General features: G+C 41.2%; 1 protein-coding gene across 3 annotated transcripts in view; it reads right to left on the reverse strand.

Moving 5' to 3' along the window:
• The window catches only part of ZNF609 (zinc finger protein 609), a 103,282-nt gene that overhangs the window by 31,428 nt on the left and 44,942 nt on the right, over nucleotides 1-26,912 (reverse strand). For all 3 annotated transcript variants that reach the window (XM_083183684.1, XM_083183685.1, XM_083183683.1), the window contains 2 exons: nucleotides 3,107-3,332; nucleotides 595-682 (listed from right to left, as the gene is read on the reverse strand). In XM_083183684.1, coding sequence (XP_083039810.1) covers nucleotides 595-682; nucleotides 3,107-3,332 — 314 coding nt within the window. The remainder of the gene's footprint in view (nucleotides 1-594; nucleotides 683-3,106; nucleotides 3,333-26,912) is intronic.

The following is a 26,912-nucleotide window of genomic DNA, read 5'->3' on the forward strand; positions in this document are numbered from 1 at the left end:
CGAGCCACCAAGCCCGAAGCGTGGCAAGCGCAGCGAGCCCCGCAAGGGGACGTGGATACCTTCACAGCTATACGCGTCCCCTCGCGGGCTTCACAGGTATCCGCGTCCGCTTGCCACGCTTCGGGCTCGGTGGCTCGCTGCGCTCGCCACACTTTCTATTCTCAACTCCACGCCGACGTGGATAGTGGGGGTATGAAAAGGTCGTAGGACGCGTACCGCTGCGCTCGCCACGCTTCGGGTTGGCGTTGATATTGGGGGTGGTACACAGTGAAAAATGACAGTTGGGGGCCAATTAACATGTTTCATACTAATTTTAATGCATTTGGATGCATTTAAGATCAAAAACGTATGCCATCGCATCCGATGCGATCGCATAAGATTTCTGACAAAAATGCTCAAAAATCGGTAAAAATCGCATCGCACTACATATGGCATACGATGCCATACGATGGGAGCCGTGATACTCCACAAGTACCTATTCAAATGTAACAGGCCATGTGTAGTGAAAGCATCCCTTCACTTTCCCACACACCTACAATTCATTGCTGTAGTACTTTGTGAAAAAACACCCCATATTTCAGGAACCAGACTCACCTAGGTGGGGCCCAGTCATGCCGTGTACAATCCAATAGGGTGCCAACATAGGTCTTGTTTCGCCAAGTCACATTTACAACCAGCATTCCTGGAGAAGAAACACAAATGGACTTTAGAGGCAAGGGGAAATTCAAGCAGAAGGCTGGGATCAGTAAACATTTCTTGGAGAGTCTACTTTGACCAACTATGCCCGACACCATACCATGATGTTGGGTCCAAATATCACAATGTTACAGATCAGATTTTAATCATATACATCATAACTTCATGACAGTGCATGATATACAACGCTAGGAGTTCATCTGCAGACTAGAGGTTCATCATATGAGGCTCCATAAAAATGACTGGCTTCTGTTGTTGACCAGCTCATTTGTGTGGTAGTTGCATACTATTTTAAAATATATTTAAGCAAAAATGATTATTACAAATCAAAAGACATCTAGGAACTTAAATGACATGGGTCAACACTGTAGCACAATAATTAGCTTGCTGCCGCACAGCACTGAGGTATTGCTTTTGAAGACCCTAATTGTGCGGAGTATGTATGTAGATGCGGGGACAGCGGTCATTTTCTCTGCTTGGAACTTTCGCATACAAATCAGCTCTGCAAAAGTGGACGATGCCCATTATAATATAAAGAATATCAATTTGGGATACAGTAGTAGTAATAATTTAGATCCAGAGACTAATTATTTTCTTAATTAGAATTGGAGAAAAACAATGCGCCAATATGAAATAGTTCTTTGTTTGCATACACATTGCTTCAGTCTGTATTCATGTGCCAATGGGGAACATTAAAGCACTGATAGCTCTAGAAGTTTGGGGAAGTGTGATTTCTACCCACACCTGCATTTTATATAGGTTTATTTTTAGATAGCAGATGGCTGCACAGCTGCAGATGACGGCTCTGTGCAGAGTTAGCAGGTATGAATTACCCGCTATTCAAGCACTCTGTGGTAGAGCCTTTAAGACTGCATGGTACTGTTACAAGCTCTGCAGCATCCCATATTACATCAGATCAGAAGCTCACTGACTGTGCAAATCCCATCCCTGTGGTTTGCCTGCTCTGAACATCTGTTATTATAATTATCCCACTGGAACTCACAGGTAATTTGCTGCTATAGCATATGACACGTAGTGTTTCTGGAATCTTAACAATGGCACAAGGGCATTACATGTGATCAGCGGCCAAAGCAGAGATAAAGAGCTGTCACGCTGAATGACAAGTTGCCTTCAGGGAATTACACTCGATGGGTAAGGCCCATGCTGTAGTACTACAGGAGATATAGGACTGTATGCATAAAGGTAATGGGATTTATCCATGCAGGTCTCAAGTGTGTGTGTGTGTGTGTGTGTGTGTGTGTGTGTGTGTGTGTGTGTGTGTGTGTGTGTGTGGTGAGTGGGGTATCAGAATGAATCAGGATATCAATTTCTCCTTAAATGCAGCCACTGCAAAGTCTACTATTATCACAGTAATAGAACAAATCAATACAATGTCTACACAAGATGAGAAGTAAAAGCCATTAAATAATTAAAACTAAACAATATAAAGTCATTATGTGAAAAAAAAATGTTACTAATAACACTTTCAGAAAGAAGTTTCAACTCCGTTCTTTTGGAACCAGAGTTCCAGCTCAGTACTCCCTTTCACACAAGAGATGAAATTCCCAGGGCAAGCCGATTTAACCCTGTCCTACCCAAGTCCCCATCCCCTGAAATTTTGTAATTGGGTTGAGCTGGCTTGCACTGACAATTTACCAGGTCAAATGGGATGTCAATTGTGGGCTCAATGTCTCCCTACTATATGCACCTGGCAGGTGCAGTGACTTATTGACTCCCCCCAAAGGGTGTTTGAACTTCTGAGCCAAATGCAAATACATGTTTCGATCTAGTCTATTTTTCTATTCGATATTTCTTATATAAACAAAATCGAATGGATATCGATATATGATGCCGCTTCGACCCTGATGAGTTTGCTTGCCATTCGAGTCAAGCCCAATCAAATCGGATTTGAATCGCAAGGAAAAAATAAAAAACTCACTGTGTGAACTCCTCTTTTGAAAAGATAAAACACTGAAAAAAATGTTGTTATCAATATTAATAATAAATATTTATTATACAATTATAAACTTGCAAACTACTCCTGTTTATTCCGACCTTATTTCATATTTGAGCGACCTTATATGTGCTACAGTGGCTTATCTTTCAATACATAATATCTTCAGAGCGGACAAACATTACGTGCACTGGATGTGTGCACTGTAGTCACCGCTGCTGCCTATGATTGGTGGATATTGCATTATATTTTGGCCATACTGTGCAACCCGGAGGTAAAACAATGAAGATGTGTGATCCAAAAATTCCCAGGCAGTAGTTGTGCCTCGTGTGTGCATGTACTGCTACAAGCTGAAGGCCCGCCAACATTCCATAAAAAATACTGTGTGAGTAATTTGTTGCACAATACACACACATGGACACATACAAATTCCAAAAAAACAGTAGTCAAACTTACCATCCTCAGTCTCCTGCCACACAATCCCTTCCAAATTAACGCTGGTGCCAGGTTCACAAGGTCCAAGGCATTCAGGCTCAGTAGCCAGAGCCACATCACTAGTGTTGACACCCACTGATCTTGTACGCACCATAATCTGCTCACATGGAGAAGAGATGTCATTGTTCACCATAGGGACTAGCAGATGCAGAGGTATCCCAGAAGATGCACAAACCGGGGACTCCATCTATGAAGAGACAGATTAACAATAGCTTAATATAGAGGTGATAATGGAGTGAAAGGGTTAAGGCCCACCTACAACTAAAAAAAACAACAACAATACAAAATATAGTTTGAGGCATCCAACAAAAAAAATGCCAGTATCTATAGCAAACAGCTTTACATCTGTATCACATGACATGTTATAGGCATTCGGGAAAAGCACTAAGCTACAATTGCATTTTTCTATCTCATACAGTAGCAAGCAGCAAAGTTTTGGTTTGTCTGACAAGAAGTCCATGGAAAATATTTTTAAAATCACGGCACCCTATAGTATCAGAATTTTTTTCATGGCACCCCTAGGCCAAAATAAAATAAATGTATATAAAATGAAGTAGATTGTGTTTATATGTGATCCTTCAGTTCAGTTACGTGGTAAACCCAACACGTTTTGTCCTTTAAGGACTTCAACAGTGGCAAAGTCAATGACTGGTGGGGAGTGATCTTAAGTAAAAGGAAAAAGAAATGGGGGGGGGGGGGGGGAGAATATTTCAGAAGGAATATTATAAGGCTATATTAACAAGAATACATTTAGACAATAACAGTGGTAAAATGGAGAATACTCCAATGTGTACAGCTCCTTTATAGAAGTTCCACTAAAACCCAAATAACATGGCTGGAATCATATCTTTGGTTTAGACATGCATAGATTTAGCAGAAAACGGGTCCAGAAAGAATGAACTGTAAACCAGGATTTTTTAGTCTGTTGTTCTGTTGCTTTATCTGTGATACTCCGAGTGACATCCACCCCAGGACGTATATGATATTTTATTTGGATGGGCACCGGGGTCAAGTTGATACTTTTTGCTGTGGAGTGCCGGTTAGCCGGGATAGATATATTTACAGATATATACAGGCCCAAATGTACTTATATTTGGGGGGGGGGGGGGGGAGGGGGGCAGCAGCCCCACGAATGCGGGACCCAGGGAGGCAGTTATTGCTTGTTACTGCTATGGAACTTCGCAATATCAAACTAGAGCAGCCCATACACGCTGCGATGCCGGGCTGTGCGTTTCTTGCTTTGAGGTGCGCACTCCCGCGGCACCTCATCGCACAGTACAGAAAGTATGTGCTTGCACATACTTTTTGTACTTCGTTCTCATCACATTGCATCGCATGCACAACGCATGCACATGCAATGCAATGTGATGTGATCCGTGCTATTTAAGCCCACAAGGCACGCCCGTATCGGGGCGTGTATGGGCAGCTTTAAAGCTGCCCATACACGCTGCTGATGTGTGCACCCGATGTGTGCTCCCGCGGCACCTCATCGCACAGTACAAAAAGCATCGCATTGCATGCACAACGGATGCACATACAATGCAATGCAATGCAATCCGTGCTAGTACAGCACGGAAAGCACGCCCACAAAGCAGCGTGTATGGGCAGCTTAAGGCTCTAATGTAGAGTACTCATTATAGGTATCCGGACTATTTGTCTACAGCAAAAAGATAGACAACCATTAGGTCGACACAATTAGTTCGACATGCCTAACGGTTGACAGCCAAAAGGTCAACATGGTTTTTTTTCCACTGTTCTTTGAGCCGACATGTGCCGACAGGCGGTATTTCATGCCCTACCATCCACTAGGGCGAGGTGTGAGAATAAAATAGTGGGCTGAGCGCAGCGAGGCACCGTGCCCGAAGCATTGCGAGGAAAGCGAGGGGCTGCGGTTCACTTCAAACTGTATTCATGTTGAATGTGTCGACATTTGGGTAAAAAAAAAACAGAGAAAAACCCCATGTCAATCTTTCACTGTCGACCTAATGGCAGTGTCGACCTTTTTTCCTTGTCGAACTAATGGTGTCGACCTAATGGTTGTCTATCTTTTTGCTGTAGACAATTGTTCCCACTTCCGAATAACACTCTTTCATGTCATGACATTTTTCCCATAAGCGGCTGAAAGTTACAAATGCAGGGGCCATGTTTAGCTCCACACAGAAGGGGTGAAAAGAAAGGGAATCCCCCTTGGCTGAATAAGTTCATTACCCTGTCACATGAAGGGGAGAAAATGAATAGTTATGGAGCAGCTACACAGAACAAATCAGCTTGAACACAATGGAAGTTTAATTACAGCAATTCTGGTAATTAGCGATCAGTCGTGATGTTAATTTGTACGGCGCCCTGAATAATCAACGGAGCTGCTCTTACAACTAATAACTAGGTGGCAGGATTTACATTAAACATTTCCATTATAGAGAAAACAAAAAGGCAGCTAGGTGACTTGTACCAGGGATTGTAAACTATTTTCCAGAAAGGGGGAAAATGAACCATCGTGCTCTCTACCTGGGGAGCCCCGACCCAAGTGGAAAAACATTGCCTGGTTACCACAACAACAACTACTACTACTACTGAGGGTTCCCCAAGCCAGTCGTCATACATATGTAGATCTATCCATTTGTACTTTATAGCTACACCAGGAGATGCTACAGGCAGATCTGATCAGTAAAGCAAGAGAGGTGTCGCAAGGAGAGACTATATAGCAGAACATATGAACATTGTGTACTAAAGAAACGTTCAGAGTAAAGTAACAGATACAAATCTGTAGTAGTTCACACCAATATTTCCCCCTTTGCACTGCTGCCCCATCATCATTTCCCAGTTGTACTGCTCTACAGATTGTGGTTATCCTATATTTCACATGGGCACTGCTGTGCAGCCACCTGACAGGTGTAAATGCCAAGCTCTGCTCAACACAGCAGTGGTAGCTTCACATGGGATGTGCCCACTCACCTCTGTAACCGCTCTTACGCCTGGCTGGGTCTTTTTTTTTTTCTGTGAATGCTTATTTTCATTTGAATGTCAAAATGGGTAATATTTGATGTGAATTCTGCTTACTCACTCAGATGCTGTGGTAGTACTGTGGCTGGGAAGAGGTTAACCTGATTTAATGCACGTCAGTAGTCTCATACAGCAATGCGTTTAATGAACCAAGAGAAGTGGCAATGGAGGTGGCGAGAGCGAAGAGTGAATAGTGGGAGTGTGAAGGAGACGACGGCACAATTAGAATCCTTTTTATAATCAGGATCTGGTACTGCAGGAGGAAGGAAGCTTGTGAGGATTCAGTCATTACATCTCCATACACACAAACACAAAGAGCGTTTGCCATATATACGGTAATATTCCTATAGTAGCACGTGTACAAGAGACAGGCAGCACCAGACGCACACACAGACATGTACTCACCTGACACCTTACCACCTCCCCCACACAGCTCCCTACTGCTCATAATCACACTCCAGCGCTACCAACCTCACACAGAAGCTGGATCTCTCTAGCAAAGGCACAAGGACACGATGGGGTGGTATCCGCCAAGTCTTTATTTTGCCATTACCTGCAGGATGGGAGGAGACGTGTGTGCCTAGAGATGTGGGAAGGGGAGTCTAGTAGCCCCTTATCAACACCTACAATTACAGAGAGCTTGGGAGCAATACCACTGAGATGAGAATGAGGATTCAGGGACTCTCCTGTTACATAGAGAGAAACAAAGGGGAAAGGAACTGAGAGAAGGAGTGAGGCAGAGAAGTGGAATCGCTCTCTATGGCATATATTGGAACAGAGCTTTGTGCAGATAACATACAGGACTTGTCTCACCGTATTCAGATAGCTACCATTGAAATTATCTATCTATATATATATATATATATATATATATATATATATATATATATATATATATATATATATATATATATATATATATATATATATATATATATATATATATATATATATCTATATCTATATATATCTATATATATATATATATATATATATATATATATATATATATATATATATTACAGGTTGAGTATCCCGTATCCAAAATGCTCGGGACCAGGAGAATTTTGGATAACGGATTATTCCGTATTTCGGAATATTTTAATATTTCAATGATGTATTTTGAAGTATCTTGCATTTATGCTGTATAAACACATAATATACACACAAATATATTTTATTACCACATAAAATACACACAAACATATTTTAATTGTTCAAAAAACAAGGTTTCAAAACGTGAAACAAAATGTGTGTACTATCTCAGCACTGAATTTGAATGCCAAGCAATCATTGTCTTGCACATATATAGTGCCAGTTACATATCATGTCCCCAGTGATGCTGTTACATATGTCCCCAGTGAGTTTTTAGCAAAAAAAAAAAAATTTTTTCACTTTCTGGAATGTCCGTATTTCGGAATATTTCGGATAACGGATATTCGGATACGGGATACTCGACCTGTATACATAATAAACTAGGAATTTCTGCTACTTTCCTTAAAAAAAATTTCACCCTTACAGTTTATGTATACAAACTTATATTTAACAATCAGCCAATATTAAATCAATAAAACCACTTTTAGATATAATCACCATTAGTGCATTCTATTAATAGGAGTGACAACTGCTGTAAATAGGTTACTGCCACCAGCGTGAATTAGTTCTGGTAATGGGTGAGTCTTCTCGGTCATTACTACACTGTATTACTACAGGCAGCCGACACAACAGGTCTTCAAGAGAGACCTTTATCAAAACATTGTAAAAGCTATATTTATGTGTAAACAATTGGCCCTATAGAGAAAACAGCATGTATTCGCTGTCAAAGAGGAAACCATGCTACTGGATGGGAATGGATTACAGCAGGGGTAGCCGGATTTTTGTAACCTAGGATCTACTTTTTGTACACTTTTGTACAATTACCAGCATCTCCTTCTGTGCCAAATATTTACCTCCCAGTGCAATACGCCCCTTACACATTATGCCACATAAAATTAGCCAAAATTCACATTATGCCACATGGAATGGCCCAAAGGTCACATTTTGCCACTCAGAATAAGCCAAAATGCCACACAATAGGAGCCTCAATTCACATTAAGCAACACAGAATGAGCCAAAAATCACATTATGCCACAAGGAATGAGCCTAAATTCACATTATGCCACAAGGAATGAGCCTAAATTCACATTATGCCACAAGGAATGAGCCTAAATTCACATTATGCCACAAGGAATGAGCCTAAATTCACATTATGCCACACGGAATGAGCCTAAATTCACATTATGCCACATGGTTAGGCTGCATCTACCCACTGCATTTTAGCAGGATGCAGTCGATCCTGTTTAGCAGCTGTATGCATTTTCTTGTGTCTACACATTATGTTTTAGCAGGATGCCGCAGGCTTGTGTGTATGTATATATATATATATATATATATATATATATATATATATATATACATACATACATACATACACACACACTTATGAGTAAGCATCCTGCTAAACCGCTCCTTTTCGACTGCATCCTGCTAAAATGCAATGTGTAGATGCAGCCATAAATTTCAATGTGCAAGCTCCTTTCTGCAAAACAGGTATATTTCAAAAAGGGACCTGTCAAAATGCATTGTGTAGACGCAGCCTAAAGCTGGGTACACACCAGGCCAGTGATACTGAAATTCGGTCCTCAGTATACCTTATAGGTCACTAGCCGAAAGGAGTGCTATTATCACCAACTCACATTTTTAAAATCCACAGGAGACCTGTAAAACATGAATCATGTGGGGTCCTCTGGACCAAGTTTGAAAACCTGTGCACTAGATATGTGGTCTGATCCAGCAGATTTGCCAGATATTCTGTACATCATTTATTTTGTACCAACTATGTCACTGAACATGCATGCTTCTGCTTGCACAAGAAGCTCATACACTAGACCACCAACAAATCATCCACCATGTGCCAACCAATTTCCATGGAGGCGACAGAGACCGAAAACTGCTGCAGCTGGAATTGCAATGGATGTTTGAACTAAACATACATCCCCACCATGGCTCCAACTGTTAAATTAAAAAAATGACTTGGATTGTTTAAACACCGTGCCTTTAGGTGGCCATACACACGCAGATTTATCTTCAGATCTGTCTGGTTGGAACAAAAACATGGTTATGGATGAGAGCAAATGACAGTTGACCATTTGCTTGGAAATGCTGGGAAATTGACAAACTGTCACTCATCCATAACTATGTTTTTATTCCAACCAGCCAGATCTGAAGATAAATCTTCAGATAAGACATCCAATAACCTATGCCCAAGTCTTACCCAGTGGGTGCTTGCATGAGACATTAAAACCTGTTGTACAGTCATTTCATTTATGAGGGTGGTGTTTATATTTATTTTAGCATGAAGGTTAAGGGCATACTTAGTAACATGCCAAAATTCACCCCTATAATAGACCATAGGGGGCTCATTCAGACAGCACAGGGGTAGTGTTGCCTTAAACAGCCACACCATAACATCTTTTTTCGCAACACTTAATTTGCCTGTTCAACTGACAGCCCTCCCCATATATCAAACGCCATTGCTCCATAGATGTATAACAAATGGACATTTGTTAGGTTACTTTTAATATTTATTTTCTGTTTACACAGTGGTTATTTAGCCACACTTAAATCAAGTGGTGTTGTAACGTTTTTGTTGCCATTTCAGAATGCGGCAACATGGACAGCATCACGTTAGGGGACCGAACTGGAAGTGATGGAAGCAGGTAGGAGTCCGATCACATTTTTGTTTATATGGTTTATGCCCCTTGACAAAGAAATCAGAGTGCCCCAAAACATTGGTACGATGAATGTCCCCCTGGATCGATACCTATTATTAGTTTATAGAGGGCATCTGAGTCCATATTAAAGGATAGGGTGAGTGCCAATCCAATTGCTGTATTATATATGTTTTAGCATAACATCAAAAAGTAACATTTGTTTTTCCCTAGTAGGTCTGGTACAAATATCTCCAATATTTCAGCAAGAAGATAAATGAGTCCCAATAACGCCTTGAGGAAAAACACTGTGCTGGAGACACTGTACTATAAACCTGCGAAGGCATAAAGGGCATACACACGGGTGATTTGAACCCATTTCTAAGCAAACTATGGGGCTTTACTGAGGAAACTTTAGTCTTATCTCTGGCTGCAGCATATTCACCTAGCACCTGTCAAAACATTTTATGCAACTATGCCAATGGAACACGTCCCAAACCAATCGAAATTAGCAGAGTGCAGTTTCTAGGTAGTAAGGGAAAGTAGCATATAAAGTAGTATAGCTGAGCATAAGCAAATGGACTAAGGCATAACTAAGAAATACATTGTTGATCTGCACATACCACTATTACTGTTTCTTTAATAGAACCACCATATTATGCAGCACTCTACAGAGAATCTCTCATCATTCACAGTAGTTTTTGCCCAACTGAAACTTACACACTTATTTATGTGGGAGGACAATCAAACTCTACACATATAGGTTAGGAGGAGGTTAGGAGGAGCGAAAGCAATAAAACATCATTGTATGTGATGGAAGTGTATACCACCCTATAAAATCGCATGGGATCGCATGTGATTTAACGTGTGGTGCGATGCGATATCGCATCGCACCGCCTAAGGGCTGAGAGCAGTGAATAAATTCCATACATTACATAGGTAAAATCGGCTTGCATCGCATGCCAAATAAACAGCATGCGATGTGATTTTCTTACGAAGAATAGCCCACTAAGCAAATAGCTTAGTGGGCGCCCTGCTAGGAAACAAGTACCGAAGAATTCATTAGTCAATTATTATTATCATTTATTTATGTTGCGCCACAAAGCCTCGCAGCACCTAATACATAAATAAGCAAAAATAAGAAAACAGTTTCATCAGCAGACAAGTGTGTGTGTGTGTGTGTGTGTGTGTGTGTGTGTGTGTGTGTGTGTATATATATATATATATATATATATATATATATATATATATATATATATATATATATATATATATATATATATATATATATATATATATATATATATATATATATATATATATATATATATATATACATAATTTGAAATCAGGGCACTCACCAAGCAGCAGTATTTCAAGTGCTTTTTTATTCCACCAAATTCATTTGCTGTAAACCGACGTTTCGGACCTGTTACAGGCCCTTAATCATGGCGTCCTGTGTCCCACATAGAAGTTGCCTTCTATGTGGGACACAGGACGCCATGATTAAGGGCCTGTAACAGGTCCGAAACGTCGGCTTACAGCAAATGAATTTGGTGGAATAAAAAAGCACTTGAAATACTGCTGCTTGGTGAGTGCCCTGATTTCAAATTATGTGGATTTGGACCATGTTGGAGTAACATGTGCCTGATGGGAGCACCACCCATGTTGTTCTTTTTACCGTGAGTGCACTGGAAACAATATTATATATATATATATATATATATATACATATATATATATATATATATACATACATACATACATACATACATACACACACACACACACACACACACACACACACACACACACACACATAAACTCCTGTATTTTTTCTAAGAAAAGCACATAAGGAGAGAGTGCCCTGCTTGTGAGAGCTCACATTCTAAATCTAAATAAAGCTCGTATGCATGATGGAAAGAAAACATACACTATATAGTATACATTATAGTAAATAATGGTCTATAGTTTAATTTTACTATACAATGCCTTAGAGACAATACCATGAGGTATATTTACTGTTTTCTATTGTATTAAAACTGCTAGCTATACTGTAACACAAGCTTAGAACACCCTGATGTAGGCCATCACTAAATTATGTGTGTCATGTCATGGTGTTCGTTTATGAAACCAAATATTTCTAGCACTTACCATTGTTGCTCATTCTCCTAGCAGCCCACGTAGGCCGGGGGATTCATATTGCTGGAACGTTTATGAAAGCTGGTTCAGCTGGTTTTTAAAACGGTAGCAACAAGACAAATACACAAACACTGCCTGTACCTGTGGGGCACGCAATGCAGTCACAGTACCCAGGGGAACTAGGGTGAAATGGAAAAATGCCCATATTTTCAACAGCAGACACCACCCAGAAGTTGGCAACATTATTATGGTGCGTTTGTCGCTTCACTTTACAATAATAACATAATGCTGGGAAGACACTAACAAAACGATACTTGCCATCTTCAAGTAGTTAGTGTACAGAGTCTCTTCAAGTAGTTAGTGTACAGAGTCTCTTCAAGTAGTTAGTGTACAGAGTATGTTCAATATTAGTTAGACAAAAAGCCACCCCACACAATGCAACATAAAGCACCTGACTAGCTTGTTTAATGATAGAACAAAGTTTCCTTTACGAAAGAAACACCTCACGGTTGACTCTGACATACCTTATAATTCATTTATAGTTACTACAGGTCAGTCAGAAAGCTAAGAAATATTGCTTGTAAAATATGCACAATACACAGATGAGTAGCTTTGTAATTAGAGAAAATTGTGTGATATAACTCATATATTCCATTCTGAGAGAAAAACATGTCCTATGATCCCAAAGGATTAATGAAAGCCCAAAAAGGACAATAAATAAACCCTAACAACAAAGGATAATGCCTAAAATAAGACTAGACATATCCAAGAACCAGATAAACACATCTAAAAGGTGTACAGAAGATGTTGACTGAAAAGTACCAAAACCATGATTTTCATATTGTACAAAAAAATAGCTAATTACATATACTGGTGAACAAGTGCAAAAATGTTCACTTGTTATCAGGGGATGCGGTTAATTTCCCGGCGGTCGGAATCCCGGCGTTCAAAATCCCGAAACTTTCTCCCTCCGTGGGTGTCCACTACACCCATAGAAGGAGAACAAATTAGCATGCCGAGCGTAGCGAGACAACGGGCCCGCTGCGTGGCAAGTGCCGCGCGCCCGCGGGGGGGGGGTTTGTTGATCCACGCCCCACCCTTGTCAGGATTCCAGCGTCGGGATTTTGAACGCCGGGATTCCATACCGAATCCGTAATCAGGACGGCACTAATAATTAAGCCCTATACATACAAGCCGACCCGGCCAATGCTAATATAGTTAATGATATCAGCCGCCGATACCGCTCAGTGAAGATATTGGTCGTTTGGCCATATACCTAAACCAGCCTGTATGTTCAGCAGATAACAAATCATTGTTAATGACGTGTGGGAGCACGCATTGCTAATGATATTGAGTGTACACACTAGATGATATAGTGAACAATATAGCTAAAAAAGCCCTTTCTAAGCGATATCTTTCACTACATCCTCTAGTAGTGTGTATGGGGCTTTACACTTGTTGCACATAATAGCTTTTATGTGTTATGTACAGTAAGAGGCTTATCTGAATTTTTGCATTTATGCTTTTCTAATGTACTGTTATTGTACCTAACTGTCTCTCTACAAACTTGTCCTGGAATGTATTTTGCTACTGTACAGTGTTGTGAAATTTTGTGGCGCCATATAAATTAAATAATAATGTACCTGTTATGCTAGAGGGTTGCGGCTTTATCTGGCACATTTACTTTGTAGCATTTTAATTCCACAAATCTTTGTGTTTTTGTGACTACACTGAACATGTCTCCTCGTTGTTTTCATGACAGGGTTAGTGTGGCCACCTGCCAAGCCAGTGCTCTCCTAGCCAACATCAATAAATGGACAGATTAATATAAGCAATAAGGTCACATTCCACAGAGGATCAGCTAAGATTCTGGATATGTTCCTGCAGTCTAATATACAGTAGATCTAGCGTCAGGAAGGCCTGAAGTCAGGCATCATATAAATATTAAAATGCAGCAGACATTGCTGAAACTTATAAACAATATAAACCTCAATGTTTACAGAAGAGGAGAACCTAAAATAACCAGAAATACCTAAAATATTGAGAAGTGGACCATCATAGACAGATTTATTGAACTACACTTGGACTTCTGTTGCACAAAGTGCACTCCTAATGTCCCCTATACATGGGATGCAGTTGAAATCCCGGCGGTCAAAATCCTGATGCTGGAAACCCGATCACGGAAATTCCGACCGCCGAAATCCCGGCACTTTGTCCCTCTATGGGTGTCCACGACATCAATAGAGGGAGAATAAATTAGCGTACCGAGCATAGCGAGGCACCAGGCCTGCTGCGTGACGATCCACATCCCCCCTTGTCCGGATTTCGGCGGTCGGGATTTTGATCGCCGGGATTTTGTACCAATCCCCTATAAGTTACTGAGAAGTTGCAACCAGCCCTCTTGAGCCTCCTGAAAGTTCCCCGGCATGCGCTCCTTTTGCATGTGATGTATCACATGCAATCCCATTCCATGCTGTCCGAGTTGGAGGCTGAATGGTCAAGCATGTCCAATCTCTGACTCGGAGCTGAAGTGCACGAGACCCCGCATCGGATCAGCTCAAACACCTGCAATTTGGCCAGTGTTCGGCCCAATTATTTGGAATTGGGGAAAAGTGGTCAAATCAGCCAAGTGTATGGCCAGCATAACTATATGCTGGAGCCTAAACAGTGACTTCCTATTGGGGTCGATTGTAGATATGCACTTTATTTATAATAGAAGTACGATCTATACTTACACCACTGGTGAGATCATTGCTTTCTGTATTAAAGAGTACTAGTTTTAGATTTAAATAAATTAATTTTACGAAATAATTTAACTTGGTTTTATTGCAATTATGTATATTTTATAACCAAAACCCCTGATTCAGCAGATATTTAACAGAGAAAAGAAAGTTTAGGGGGATGGTGGTAAGACGGTCATAACAAGAACTACAATTATGAAGGGTGAAGCAAAAACAACCCAGATTTAAAAAAAATGACCAAAAAAAGGCATATTAAAATGTAGTACTTAACCTAAAAGTGCATGGAACACTGTTTATTTTCAATTGTTTTTGAATACATCATATCATATTAATGTTATTAATATTAATGAACTGAATGCATAGCAGAGTTCAGTTCAGTTGGTTTGTAGACCTCAGCATTAAGGTGGCCCCATTGGCTGTGTAGAGGCCTATCATGAAGCAGATGAGGATTGTTTTCTGCCAAGTACAAAAAAATTCTGCTAGTTAATGTAGCCAGACAAATGAAAGTGAGCTGAGAAACGGCAGTGATATCCATGGAAATGTCCAGCCAACTGATTCAAAACTTCAGAAACTACTACAAATGTGTATCATGAATGTGGGCCAACATCTGGACAATATGTTGAAAACTTACTGTATTCCCTTAAATTCAGGGAGCATTTTTGCCTGGCTCTGGACAAACATTTAAAATTGGTGCTTAGTGCATTGTCCCTTAGAATATGGAGCTACAGCAGGGGTGTTAGCCTGAGGGGTATGGATCATTAGGTCACCAGCATTATGGTCGACATGCATTGAAATTGTTGACATTTTGGCAGAAAAAAAGTAACAAAACCCATGTCGACTTAATGACCCTGTCGACCTTACCCATGTCGACCTAATGCCGAATGCTTGTCGACCCAATGACCGTATCCCAGCCTGAGCACTATGGCTTTTCTATGCACAATACTATCCATATCGCTCCAGATGTTGTATTCTCATCTACCGCACCATATACTAAGGAGAGTAATTTGCTTCTACACCAGGAAAACGAAGAATTGGTTATTTAACAATAGGACCCTGGTTGACTCATCAATCAACTACTCTGACATGATGAGATGCTACCTTTATAGAAAACCTACCTAAAAGATGTACAATTCCTTCCAATACAGTTCCATGCTGTGGGGGAGATTGGGAGAGACCAGAGACAGGCACCATGTTTACCCTCTTCTGTTTGTGATCATCATTGTACTTTGTTTGGTTTCATTTTCTAGTTCTCTATGATTATATTTTTTTAATCGTTAGCAGTTCTAAAGGTGCAAACACACTAGACAATGTATGCACTGAAAGATATATGTGACCAATTTCCCTCGAACTTCCCAGTGTTTTGAACGAACGATATTGTGCATACACACTGAGAAATATGATAACCGATGAAAAATCTAGATAGACTATCGCTTTTTTGTAAAATACATCCAAAATTGACCTGCAGAGTCAACGAACAACCTTGATGAACAAGCATCGGGACTGGTCATCGTCGTTCGTATCATTCATTCTGGCTGATAATGGGACCAATTAGTCCAGAAGGTCCAAAATGAGTAAATACATCATCTCGTATGTATGCACCTTAAGGGGTCCCGGAGCTATTAAAATCAGTGCGCTGCTAGGTTGGGGAAGACAGGTACTTGTAGGTGTTTAGTCGAGAGTACCGGCATTTTCCAACTTAAGTGCCTCTCGCAATGTGGTTTACGGCATGTTAGGAAGCAAAACAGCATTGCCTAGTTTGTTGGGGGGGGGGGGGGGGTTGCACCCCAGGAGGGGTGTTAACAGAAATTCACTAGTCGGGATTAGCAGTGCTCTGATGCAATTCACATCGGTCGGAAAAGAATTTACCCTTAAACCCTCATACCTCTTATGTTTACATTGGTATTCTTTATCACTTTATATTTTTCTGTTTGCTTGCACCACTTAAACGTTTGTGCTCACTATATACTTCTGTTGCCTGTTTGAATTACATATATTGCTACCAAACAAGATGGTGGCCATACTAGTTCTTACTAGTTTGCTGACTCTGTGGCAAACACTTAATTAAGGTTCCAGAGAGCACCAAAATGTGTTGGAGTGTCCATCTCATCAGCAGAAGTGCCAATGAGCAATAACTATTCATCAATACATCCTTCCCACTTGTGGTCAATTGGGAAAGTAGTGATTCCTAATAATAAATCACCTGGACCAAGTGGCAGATCTGCCTCATGCTACAGACAAAACTATTATATAAAAAGAATACAGTACAAATTCTTATTACTGGAGCACAGCGAAGTAGAGATAAAAATACACACACAAGTTTCAGGTAAATTAAAGTGGTCGGATACGGAATAGGATGGAATGCAAGGAATCCGAAGGATGGAAGACATTCAAAACGCTTTTTTATTCACTCTATATTTAGCAGATGTAGCAGTTAAGGTCTCTCCGCAAAAAACAGACACCTATTCTTTATATGCTCAGCCAAATCTTCAGCAACCACCCCAGACTCGCACTCCACTTTTCCAGTAACCCCTCTCCAACACATCCCCCACCCACCCCTCCTCAGCTCACATTATCTTCCAGTACTTGGAGTGCTTGCAGAACAGCATACTGTACCACTAACTTTATAGGCAGAGAGCTGTGATTTGATTTGTATTGCTGTTTGAATTCTCCTAAAATGACTCATATCGCAAACCTGCATGTCCAACACCCGCATGCTCTTTCTTGTCTTCGGGGTGGCAAAATAATATTGTGTGTGTGTCTTTCTTGTCTTCGGGGTGGCAAAATAATAATGTGTGTGTGTGTGTGTGTGTGTGTGTATGTATGAATGTATGTATGTATGTATGTATGTATGAATGTGTGTGTGAGTGAGTGAGTGAGTGAGTGAGAGAGAGAGAGATTAAGTAGAAAGGAACAGGAGATGTTTCTTCTGCTTGATAAACTGAGCAATTGCAATAAATGAGCATTAGGACATTATTACATATAGGAAGAGAATCGCAGCTCCCATTTTTCAGATATTTCCACTACTTTATAAATAAAACTGGTCCTATCGATAAACCTTTTTGTCCTTATTTCTATATTGAACTGAACGAGCCCAGCTGGATACAGGACACATCTAGAGAACAGGAGATACATGTACTGCAAGGCATGGCTTATTAATATTTTTAGAAAGAGGAAAATTCCTATGTCCTATGTTTGCCGCTGGGTAAGGACGTCTATGCAAAAGCATATGGAAAAATGTACACTTATTTACATGGCAGAGTACAAGAGACGTGTGCTGGACACAATTACTCTTACCTGAGTTATCCCTGTGCGAGACAAACATATGCTAGTGATCCCGATAAAAAAAAGATCCTCTGCACCACACCGTGGAGTTCCTTAAAGTAGCTGGATCCGGTTGTCTAAAACAATAATACCCTGGCAGCCATCCACCTTCCTGCCTAAGACAGCACTGTATTTAAACAGAGCTTCCCTTCCATATCGTGTTTCCCTACATTGAAGTTCACATTAATGGGTGAGGATGAGCTCACAGTCAATGTAAGTCAACAGGTCAGCAGAACTAGGTCGACATGCAAAAAGGTTGGCATTGACAAAAGGTAGACAAGCAAAAGTTTGACATGGGAAAAAGTCAACAAAAGTTTTCCACTTATTTGGGTGTCAATGTCGAGACCAGAGCATGTGGACCCCCAATAGCTTTACTCACTAGGCTTCAGGCAGGTGCCTCACTCAGCACCCTTTACTGTTCCCAACTAGAGTACACATGGATGGTAACATATGAACACAAGCTCATGTCGACCCTTATGCTTGTGTCAACCTATACATGGTCGGTCAGCCATCCACATTAACATTTAAGTCAATAATATGAGTCAACCTTAAATCACACGCAGAATGTTATGTCTTCATAGGGGTCGATCCTATTAACCCCGAAGGGTGCGGATGATTCGCCGAGTGCAAATCATCATGACACCCGGCACACTTAACGGCGGGCCGATTTTGCTGAAAAGTGCTTCGGCCCTGCGAGGGGTGCGAGTTAGGGTTAATTCGGGTGCTGTTTTCAGCGTGAAAATGGCACCTGAACAGCAACTCGCACCCTTCGGGGTTAATAGGATCGACCCCATAGTAGTAAGAGACATTTGTTGAAATGTTCACATGTATTGTAATACAGGTTGAGTATCCAGTATCAGAGTATCCGTTATCCGAATTATTCCAAAAACCATACATTCCAGAAAGTGGGAAAATATCATGCCTGCATTTCACCTACTGGTCAGCCACAGAACCTGTATAATTAATGAGTTGCCGGGGGTTCCACTTGAATACTGGCGCTGGCAGCAAGACCCGAACTGAGCTACATTTGGATAACTCAATTGGGTGCCCTCTAGTGGCTGCTGGCATTACAACATTTGAATATGGCCCTTAATGTGTTAATGGCATCAATAGGCCTTAAACAAAACCCTGAACTTTAGAACATAAATGCCCTTATAACATTTCAAATACATTGAAAAAGCATATATTTGGGTTAATATAGGCACTTTCAAAAACCTTACAAATACAACCTATTACTCCCCTCTGCAAGCCTAAAAACACTTTCCGGACCAATAAATCACCCTAATATAACGGTCCTTACCCTGTAACTCCATTTCCATCACTTTGCAATTTTCACCTCAATATGGACATCTCCTGATTGGCTAAGTAAAAATGATTAAAAACTTAAAAGTGCCTAATTGGTCATTCATTTTGTGATCGAGGCATGATCTACCCTATGTAGAATTCTCATGAGAGCAATTAGAAAGACACTGGCCGCGGAAAAAAAAAGCGTAAATGTAACTTTTTGTAGTGAAGAGGGGTAGTCGCAGCTAATGGCATACATGGCGGATACTGTAGTTACATTGCAAAACAGATTGTGATCTCAAGTGTATAATATGAATAGGTAAACTTTGTACTCCAGATGCGGTGGAAAAAATACACATTATTATTATTATTATTGGTACTTGTGTATTATCACAGCGCCCATCGCATCGCATACCACTAATTAAGGTATGCGATGGCATGCGATGGACCCGATTTTAGCCTTTTTTCCATGCTGAGTATACAATTTTAAAATCGGGTCACATCGCATGCCATTACAATGGCATGCGATGCGATGCGACACGATTTGCCAAAGAGTCCCATGTTAAATGGCACCCCCAGACCCGATTTTTAATTGTATACCCACCCTGATGGGTAATAAATATGTAAAATGCCCCCACATTGTTAACGCCCCACCCCCCCCCTATCAACGCCAACCTGAAGCGTGGCGAGCCCGCATTGGGCGGCGGTACGCGTCCTCCGACTTTTTCATACCCCCACTATCCACGTCGGCGAGGAGTTGATTTTATAAAGTGTGGTGAGCGCAGCGAGCCCCGTGAGGGGACGCGCATTACTTCACAGGTATACGTGTGCGCTCGCCACGCTTCGGGCTCGGTGGCTCGCTGCGCTCGCCACACTTTATAGAATCAACTACACGCCGACGTGGATAGTGGGGGTATGAAAAGGTCGGAGGACGTGTACCGCTGTGCTCGCCATGCTTCGGGTTGGCGTTCATAGTGGGGTGGCGTTAACAATGGGTGGCATTTCACATACTCATGACCCATGACGGTGGGTATACAATTAAAAATTGGGTCTGGGGGGGCATTTAACATGGTAATAAGGCATCTGGGTGCCTGTACAATGAAAAATCGGGTGAAATCGCTTTTTCATCGTACAATGCCCTACGATGGAAATCGGGGGCGCCATGATAATACACAAGTACCTTATTATTTATTAACAGTTACTTATATAGCGCATACATATTCCGCAGCGCTTTACAGAGTATAGTTGACCATTCACATCAGTCCAACATGGGATGACACAGTTTTGATGTTTGGTCATAAAATATATAAACCTGTGGCATGGCATGCTGGGATGTGTAGTTCCACAGCTGTTAACGTGTCATGGGGTGCCATCCGTGGTGTATAAACTTTTCACACTTACAATAAATTGCTAAATTTTCAATTGACATTAACCATTTATTGTGCAGTGTGCTTTCTGGCCACGAGAACAAGTAACATCTGTCGCTATAATTGTGGATTTAGAATACATTTAGCAGATTGTAGCATGGGCAAAATAAACAGGTGCCACATTACTTAACGTTACATCACAGCTGTCCTCAAAACAATTGTTTTTGTTTGGTCCTACTATTCACTGCACTTTTTTTTTTTTTTTTTTATAAATTTACAAAACTACTACAGCCAGAAAAGATGCTGGGTGTAGTAGTTTGCAAGGCTCAAGCTACAGGGCACTGTAGTTAAATATTTCCCTAGGTGGTGAGCAGCGTTAAACCTGCTTAGCAGCACATTATAAGCTTCTCAGGCAAAGGATTTTGCAAAACCTAAGCAAGTTACCTCAGCCAACTGTCCATGCTCAGCACCAGGCTGAATTTCATTTCTTACTTTTAGAAGGGTTGTTGCTTTTGAATAGCTTGGTAGAAAACCAAAATTAAACGATTTATCACATTCCCATGGCTGAATAAAATAATTCCTGAAAGGTAGGGCTGTAGTATAAAGAGTTGGGTAGTTCGGTCACAACTTCCAAGGATAGCGAGTGCTAGAATTTTTCCATACCTTGAGGGGTATTGAATGCTCTGACGGCGAGCTACGAATACCGCCCCTTGTGTCAGCTGACTGTCACAAGGATAGGTAATCACAAATTCTGCAGGAAAATGGCACTAACCTGCAATTGTCATGTTGTACTGTATAGCAGCTGGAAGGACCTACAGCTTGCTCCAGACACAGTACATCCATAGGACTCAAAGGCAGATTTATTAAGCTCGGTGAAGTGATAAAGAGGCTGGTACTTTATCACCAGGCAATCACTCCTAACTGTCAAGTTACAGGCTGGATTTGAAAAATGAACATTAGGAGCTGATTGGCCAGTGATAAAGTATCAGCCACATTATCAGTTCTCCGGGCTTAATAAATCTGCCCCTCAGTCTCTGCAGCTTTCACACCTGCTAATACATGGACCCCAAAAGCAATCACTGATTAGAACACAGGAACTTTCTCCTATATAAAGAACATTTCTGTAGACGATATTTTACACGCAGACTGTAAGTGTAATGGCAAACACTGCATCTACTGCATGCCATCTCCTTGCCGAGACAGACCAGCGTTACGCTCCACTCCTGACACATTTGTGTACATCCCCCAGCTCTAGGTGCTATTTATACACGGGCCGGCAGGACGACAGTAATAAAAAGGTAGACAGGCAATAGGTCAACACATGGAACATGTCAACATAACTTAGGTTAGGATGATAAATATGTAGACATGGGAAAGGTCGACATTAGTTTTTTTAAAGGCATTTATTCATACCATCGCAGTGGACATAAAAAAGTTAATTTATAATAGTGTGCCGAGCCTAGCGAGGTAACGTGCTCAAAATATGGCGACTGAAGCGAGTCCACATCACAAAAATGCTTTCACTCTCCATTGTGACATCACCATAGCATCTAAGGGCATCAGCTAGTGATTGAATCCTGGATAGAATTTATATCCCCTTCCCCCGAAACGAACCAGGTAGGACATCAGGTAAGAGCTTTTTTTTTCACCCTTTTAGCATTTTTATTTGTACCAAAAATCTATGTTTGTAGTTTATTTTCCTTTAATTAGGGTTTAATCATTGTACCTTTGCGGGCTCGCTTAGGGCTAGGTAACTATTCCTAAAGACTTTGTTGACCCGGTGAATGATGGGAAATGTAATTTCGGTTAAGGGGATTTAGGCACCACCCTGAACCCTGAAGAGCTCATGGCTGCAGAGAAAGTAAAACCTCTTTTATACCAAAGTGCCGTGTCCCACCTGGGATTTGCAAACCGGCTCCACGTTGGGGGGGTCCTGAGCCGGCACTAGGAGGTAAGAGCATCTCCCTGCGCTGCCTTTCATTTGCAGTGAACGGGTCATTTATACCCCCACCCATGTCCTCCTCGTGTTCCACCCTGGTCAGGACCTGGGTAGGATTTCTCTGCAATCTGTAATAATTTACAGAGAAGCATGTCGATTGAAGGGACTTTAAACTAGGCTTTGTAGTAGATGTCAGAGAGACTGGCCATTCCAAAATCCAAATAATATTTGGACTTTCTAAAAAAAATTCAAGGGTTACTCAAAATCAGAAAAGACATCCAGCATACGACACTGATGTGGTCAATATCCAACTTTGTAACATAGCGGAAAGCACCATCTGGCAGTCCTTGTAATATCTGACTGGCGTGGAACATTGCCACGGACAATTGCAAAATGTAATGCTGGGGCCACAAGAAGTGTTGAATATTGCAACGTTCACAAGTACAATTTCTAACACCACAACACAAGGCTCTGTGCATCATCTAAGCTTGAGACCACCACTGGACGAAAGCGGACTGGAAACGTGTAATAGCCAGCTACATCAAGATTTAATATGTTTGGAGCATATGAACAATTACACATGTGGATGGACTTATTTAATAGAATCCCTGTTTATGGAAGGACATACCCATTAAGGAAAGGAAAAATGCAGTACTTTTCAGCAAACCTTCAAAGCTGGAATAATGGGTATATCAAATTTGGAGTTGCTAAGGATACACGCCGGGCCCTAGCATTCACTGAAGCTGTAGAAAAATGAAGCACCTTCATGGCATATCCTTTGGCCTTCCTGCAAGCCAAACACTACAATTCATCATTTCATCAGCTGTTCTCGCAATGGGATTGGGTAAATCCTATAGATGCATTAATAACTTTACTTAGCCTCCAATAGGAGGAAAGCACCCTCCCTTTACTACCGATATTTTAGCGGGTGGGGATGTGAGCTGTGAGAATTGTAAGTTATATATATATAGTGTTTTTTTTTGGATATACAGTTTGAATTATATCAAACAACTGAATATGTACCAAATCTCACTACTGAATTTGTAATGTTTGCGATTTATGATAACAAACCATTTTCAATATAGACAACAATATGATGCAACGTTTAATGGTTAAATACCAAATCTTTCATATCTACCAATTTTATATATGTAAACTTCATAAGTGCTCATACTAGTGCCGCACTGCCGGACAAAATGCGCACTGCCCCTCTAGCAGTGACCTGCTATAATAGCCTGCAGTTTGGCCCTGCCATTGCGCTGTTGGGGAAACCCAGCACCGCTGTAGATGCCAGGTCCGCCCCTCCCCCTCACTAATGTCAGCAGGCCCAGCCCGCCCCCAACAGTGATGTCAGCAGGCCTGACACAACCCCCGACAGTGACGTTGGCAGCCCGGCCCACCCCCAACAGTGATGTCGGTGGGCCTTACCCGCCCCGCCAGTGACGTCAGCAGGCCTGACCCACCCCCGCCCATGTCGGTGGGCCTGGCCTGCCCCCAACACTACCCCTCATGCTGTACCCCAGCGCCCTCTGCCCATGATCCTAGAACGATCAATACTTCATGCACCATGTTTTTATATATATCTTATTATTCTTATATATTGTATATATTCTCACCCTAATCCAATGTTTATGCTCACTTCTATCCCAGCTGTGTCACCCCAGTTTGTCTGCCCCTTACCTGTAGAATGTAAGGTCCAACGAGCAGGGCCCTCTCTTCTCATGTGCTTTTCTTAGAAAATATCTCTGCAACTGTTATAATTGCATCAGTGTCCACTGTTGCAACGGCCTTTTTATTTACCATGTACTTGTGCTAATTTGCATTTTTACTGTAAATTACAATCTTTCTTGTATTGTTCTTTGCTCATCTATGTATTGCCAGGCGCTGCGGAACGCTTGCGACGCCATATAAACTATAATAACAATAAATATGGCAGGGCAGTACAGATGGTGTAATGTGTGCTTGCGTGGGTTTCCTCTGAGTACTCCAGTTTCCTCCCACAATCCAAAAATATAATGGTAGGTTATTTGACTCCTAACAAAATTAACCCTAGAATGTCTGTGTGTGCGTGTACATGTGGTAGGGAATATACATTTAATATAATATATTATTGGACTGATGTGAATGTTCAAATATTCTCTGTAAAGCACTGCGGAATATGTATGCTCTATATAATAAACTGGTTATAATAATAACAATAATAATAGTATAGACTAATATTCTCTCAGGGCACTGAATGATAGAATTCTAGACATTATGATTTATAAAATGTTAATTAAAGCTTCTGAACATGAGAAAAAGATGTGCATGTATCATTGGATCTTCATAGTGCAGTGACCTAGTATACAAGCTGCCTACAAAATGTAAGTCACACAAGCAGTCAGCAGAGATTTGCTACAGTAAGCTCCTGGCTAAATCACTTCTATCTGGAAACACTTCTTCGCTCCCTGAGGGATCTTTAGCAGAGAAGCAAACTGTCTCACACTTTTATTAGTCCAGCTACGTGACCGTGGCTGACATCTGGCTGTAGCTGCCAACTCTCATTTGTCTGTCTCTCTGGCATCTCTTCCCCTCCCTCCCACTCTCCTTAGCTGCTGACAAGTTCTATATTCTCAGGCCTCTGTAAATTACCCTTTTACTCTCTTCCCTCTTACGCCATGCTTCCATTTCCCTGGGGTGCTGGGAAGAGACGGGAGGGAGAGAGAGAGAATATAGAAGTGGCAAGTAGCCAGAGGTCTGTCAGCAGCTACAAAGTGGGAATGGCAGCCGCTTGTGTGAAGCTGGAGAGCATCCTTTGATGCCGCATCCTGTGTTTACACCTTGTGGGAAACGGCCATTTTTGACCCTCCACTGTCTCCCACAATGTGTGGAGAAGGTTATTATTTTAAATAAATTATATCATTTGCCATCATAACTTCCTAGAGTAAGGCTCTGGTGGATAGACCATCCGCATATTTAGGCTTACATCTGGGTGTGGTATAGTAGCCCGACAGTCATTAGTCAGACGTCGGAATCCCGACTGCACAGCGTGGGGAGTGCAATGAAGCCCCTTGCGGGCCCCCACGAGGGAGCAGTCGGGATTCCGACGTCGGAGGAATGACTATGGGGTCTATGGGCCTTATTCTAGTTCACTCTTTCTGACCAAATCCTTCTTAGATGGACAAAACCATGTGCACTGCAGGGGGGTAGATGAAAATTGTGCAGAGATAATTAGATTTGGGTGAGTTATTTTGTTTCTGTGCAGGGTAAATACTGACTGCTTTATTTTTACACTGCAATATAGATCTCACTTTGAAGTAAAACCCCACCCAAATCTAATTCTATCTGCACAAGTAACATCTGCCTGCATATGGTTTTGTCCATCGAAGGATTTTGTCAGAAAGAGTGAACTAGAATAAGACCATATGTGCCAATCCTCAGAGATATACTACCAACCAGATTCTGTCCTTTTTTAAACACAGCCTGTAACATGGCAGTTAGGGTCTGATTATATGGTACGCTCTCTCCAAGGCTTAGTAAAGACCCCCAAATTATGAAACAAATGATGTTCTAATTTCACAAAATCCCAGAACACAAAAAGACCCTATACACTCTATGCAATCTTCCGAACGATTGCACAATACATTGTGTTGGAGGATTGTATCACTTTATTTCACCTGAAAAGCATGCAAGTTGTGCATATACACTACATGATGTGCACCACATAAGTTCATTCTATTGTCTCATCTGACGTACTGCACATTCCAATCTTCCTTGGGGATTACCGTGTGTAACCTGCTTTATCCAATGATTAAGTGGCTGCATTCAGGAAAGTGGAATCTCCCCTTTCAGCGTGCAAACACATTCACATTTTCTCACGGAAACACATAGGACCCGTTATAAGTTCGCAGTAGATGACTGATAGGGCTAGTATCAGGGATTTTGTTTCACCTGCATGAGGCACACAAAACAAAATCCCCGATAGTTGGAGGCATAGGGCAAAAATTAAAATACCTGCAGGGGTCCAGAGGGCGCAGCAAATGACTGCTGCTATTTGAACACCCTACAAAGCATAGGTACAGTCAGCTAATATTCCAACATTCCACATTAATATATAGCAAAGGGTATTACCAGGATGAATATAAATGAAACCACTGTTGTATTTATATTTTGCAATATACATGAATCATGCACTCTACAACATGTTGCTATATTGCTGTACAAAAATTCACTTTGTAAATAGGT

The sequence above is a fragment of the Crinia signifera genome, chromosome 4 (genome assembly GCF_055691185.1).
Source record: "Crinia signifera chromosome 4, ASM5569118v1, whole genome shotgun sequence".
In the NCBI taxonomy this organism is placed as follows: domain Eukaryota; kingdom Metazoa; phylum Chordata; class Amphibia; order Anura; family Myobatrachidae; genus Crinia; species Crinia signifera.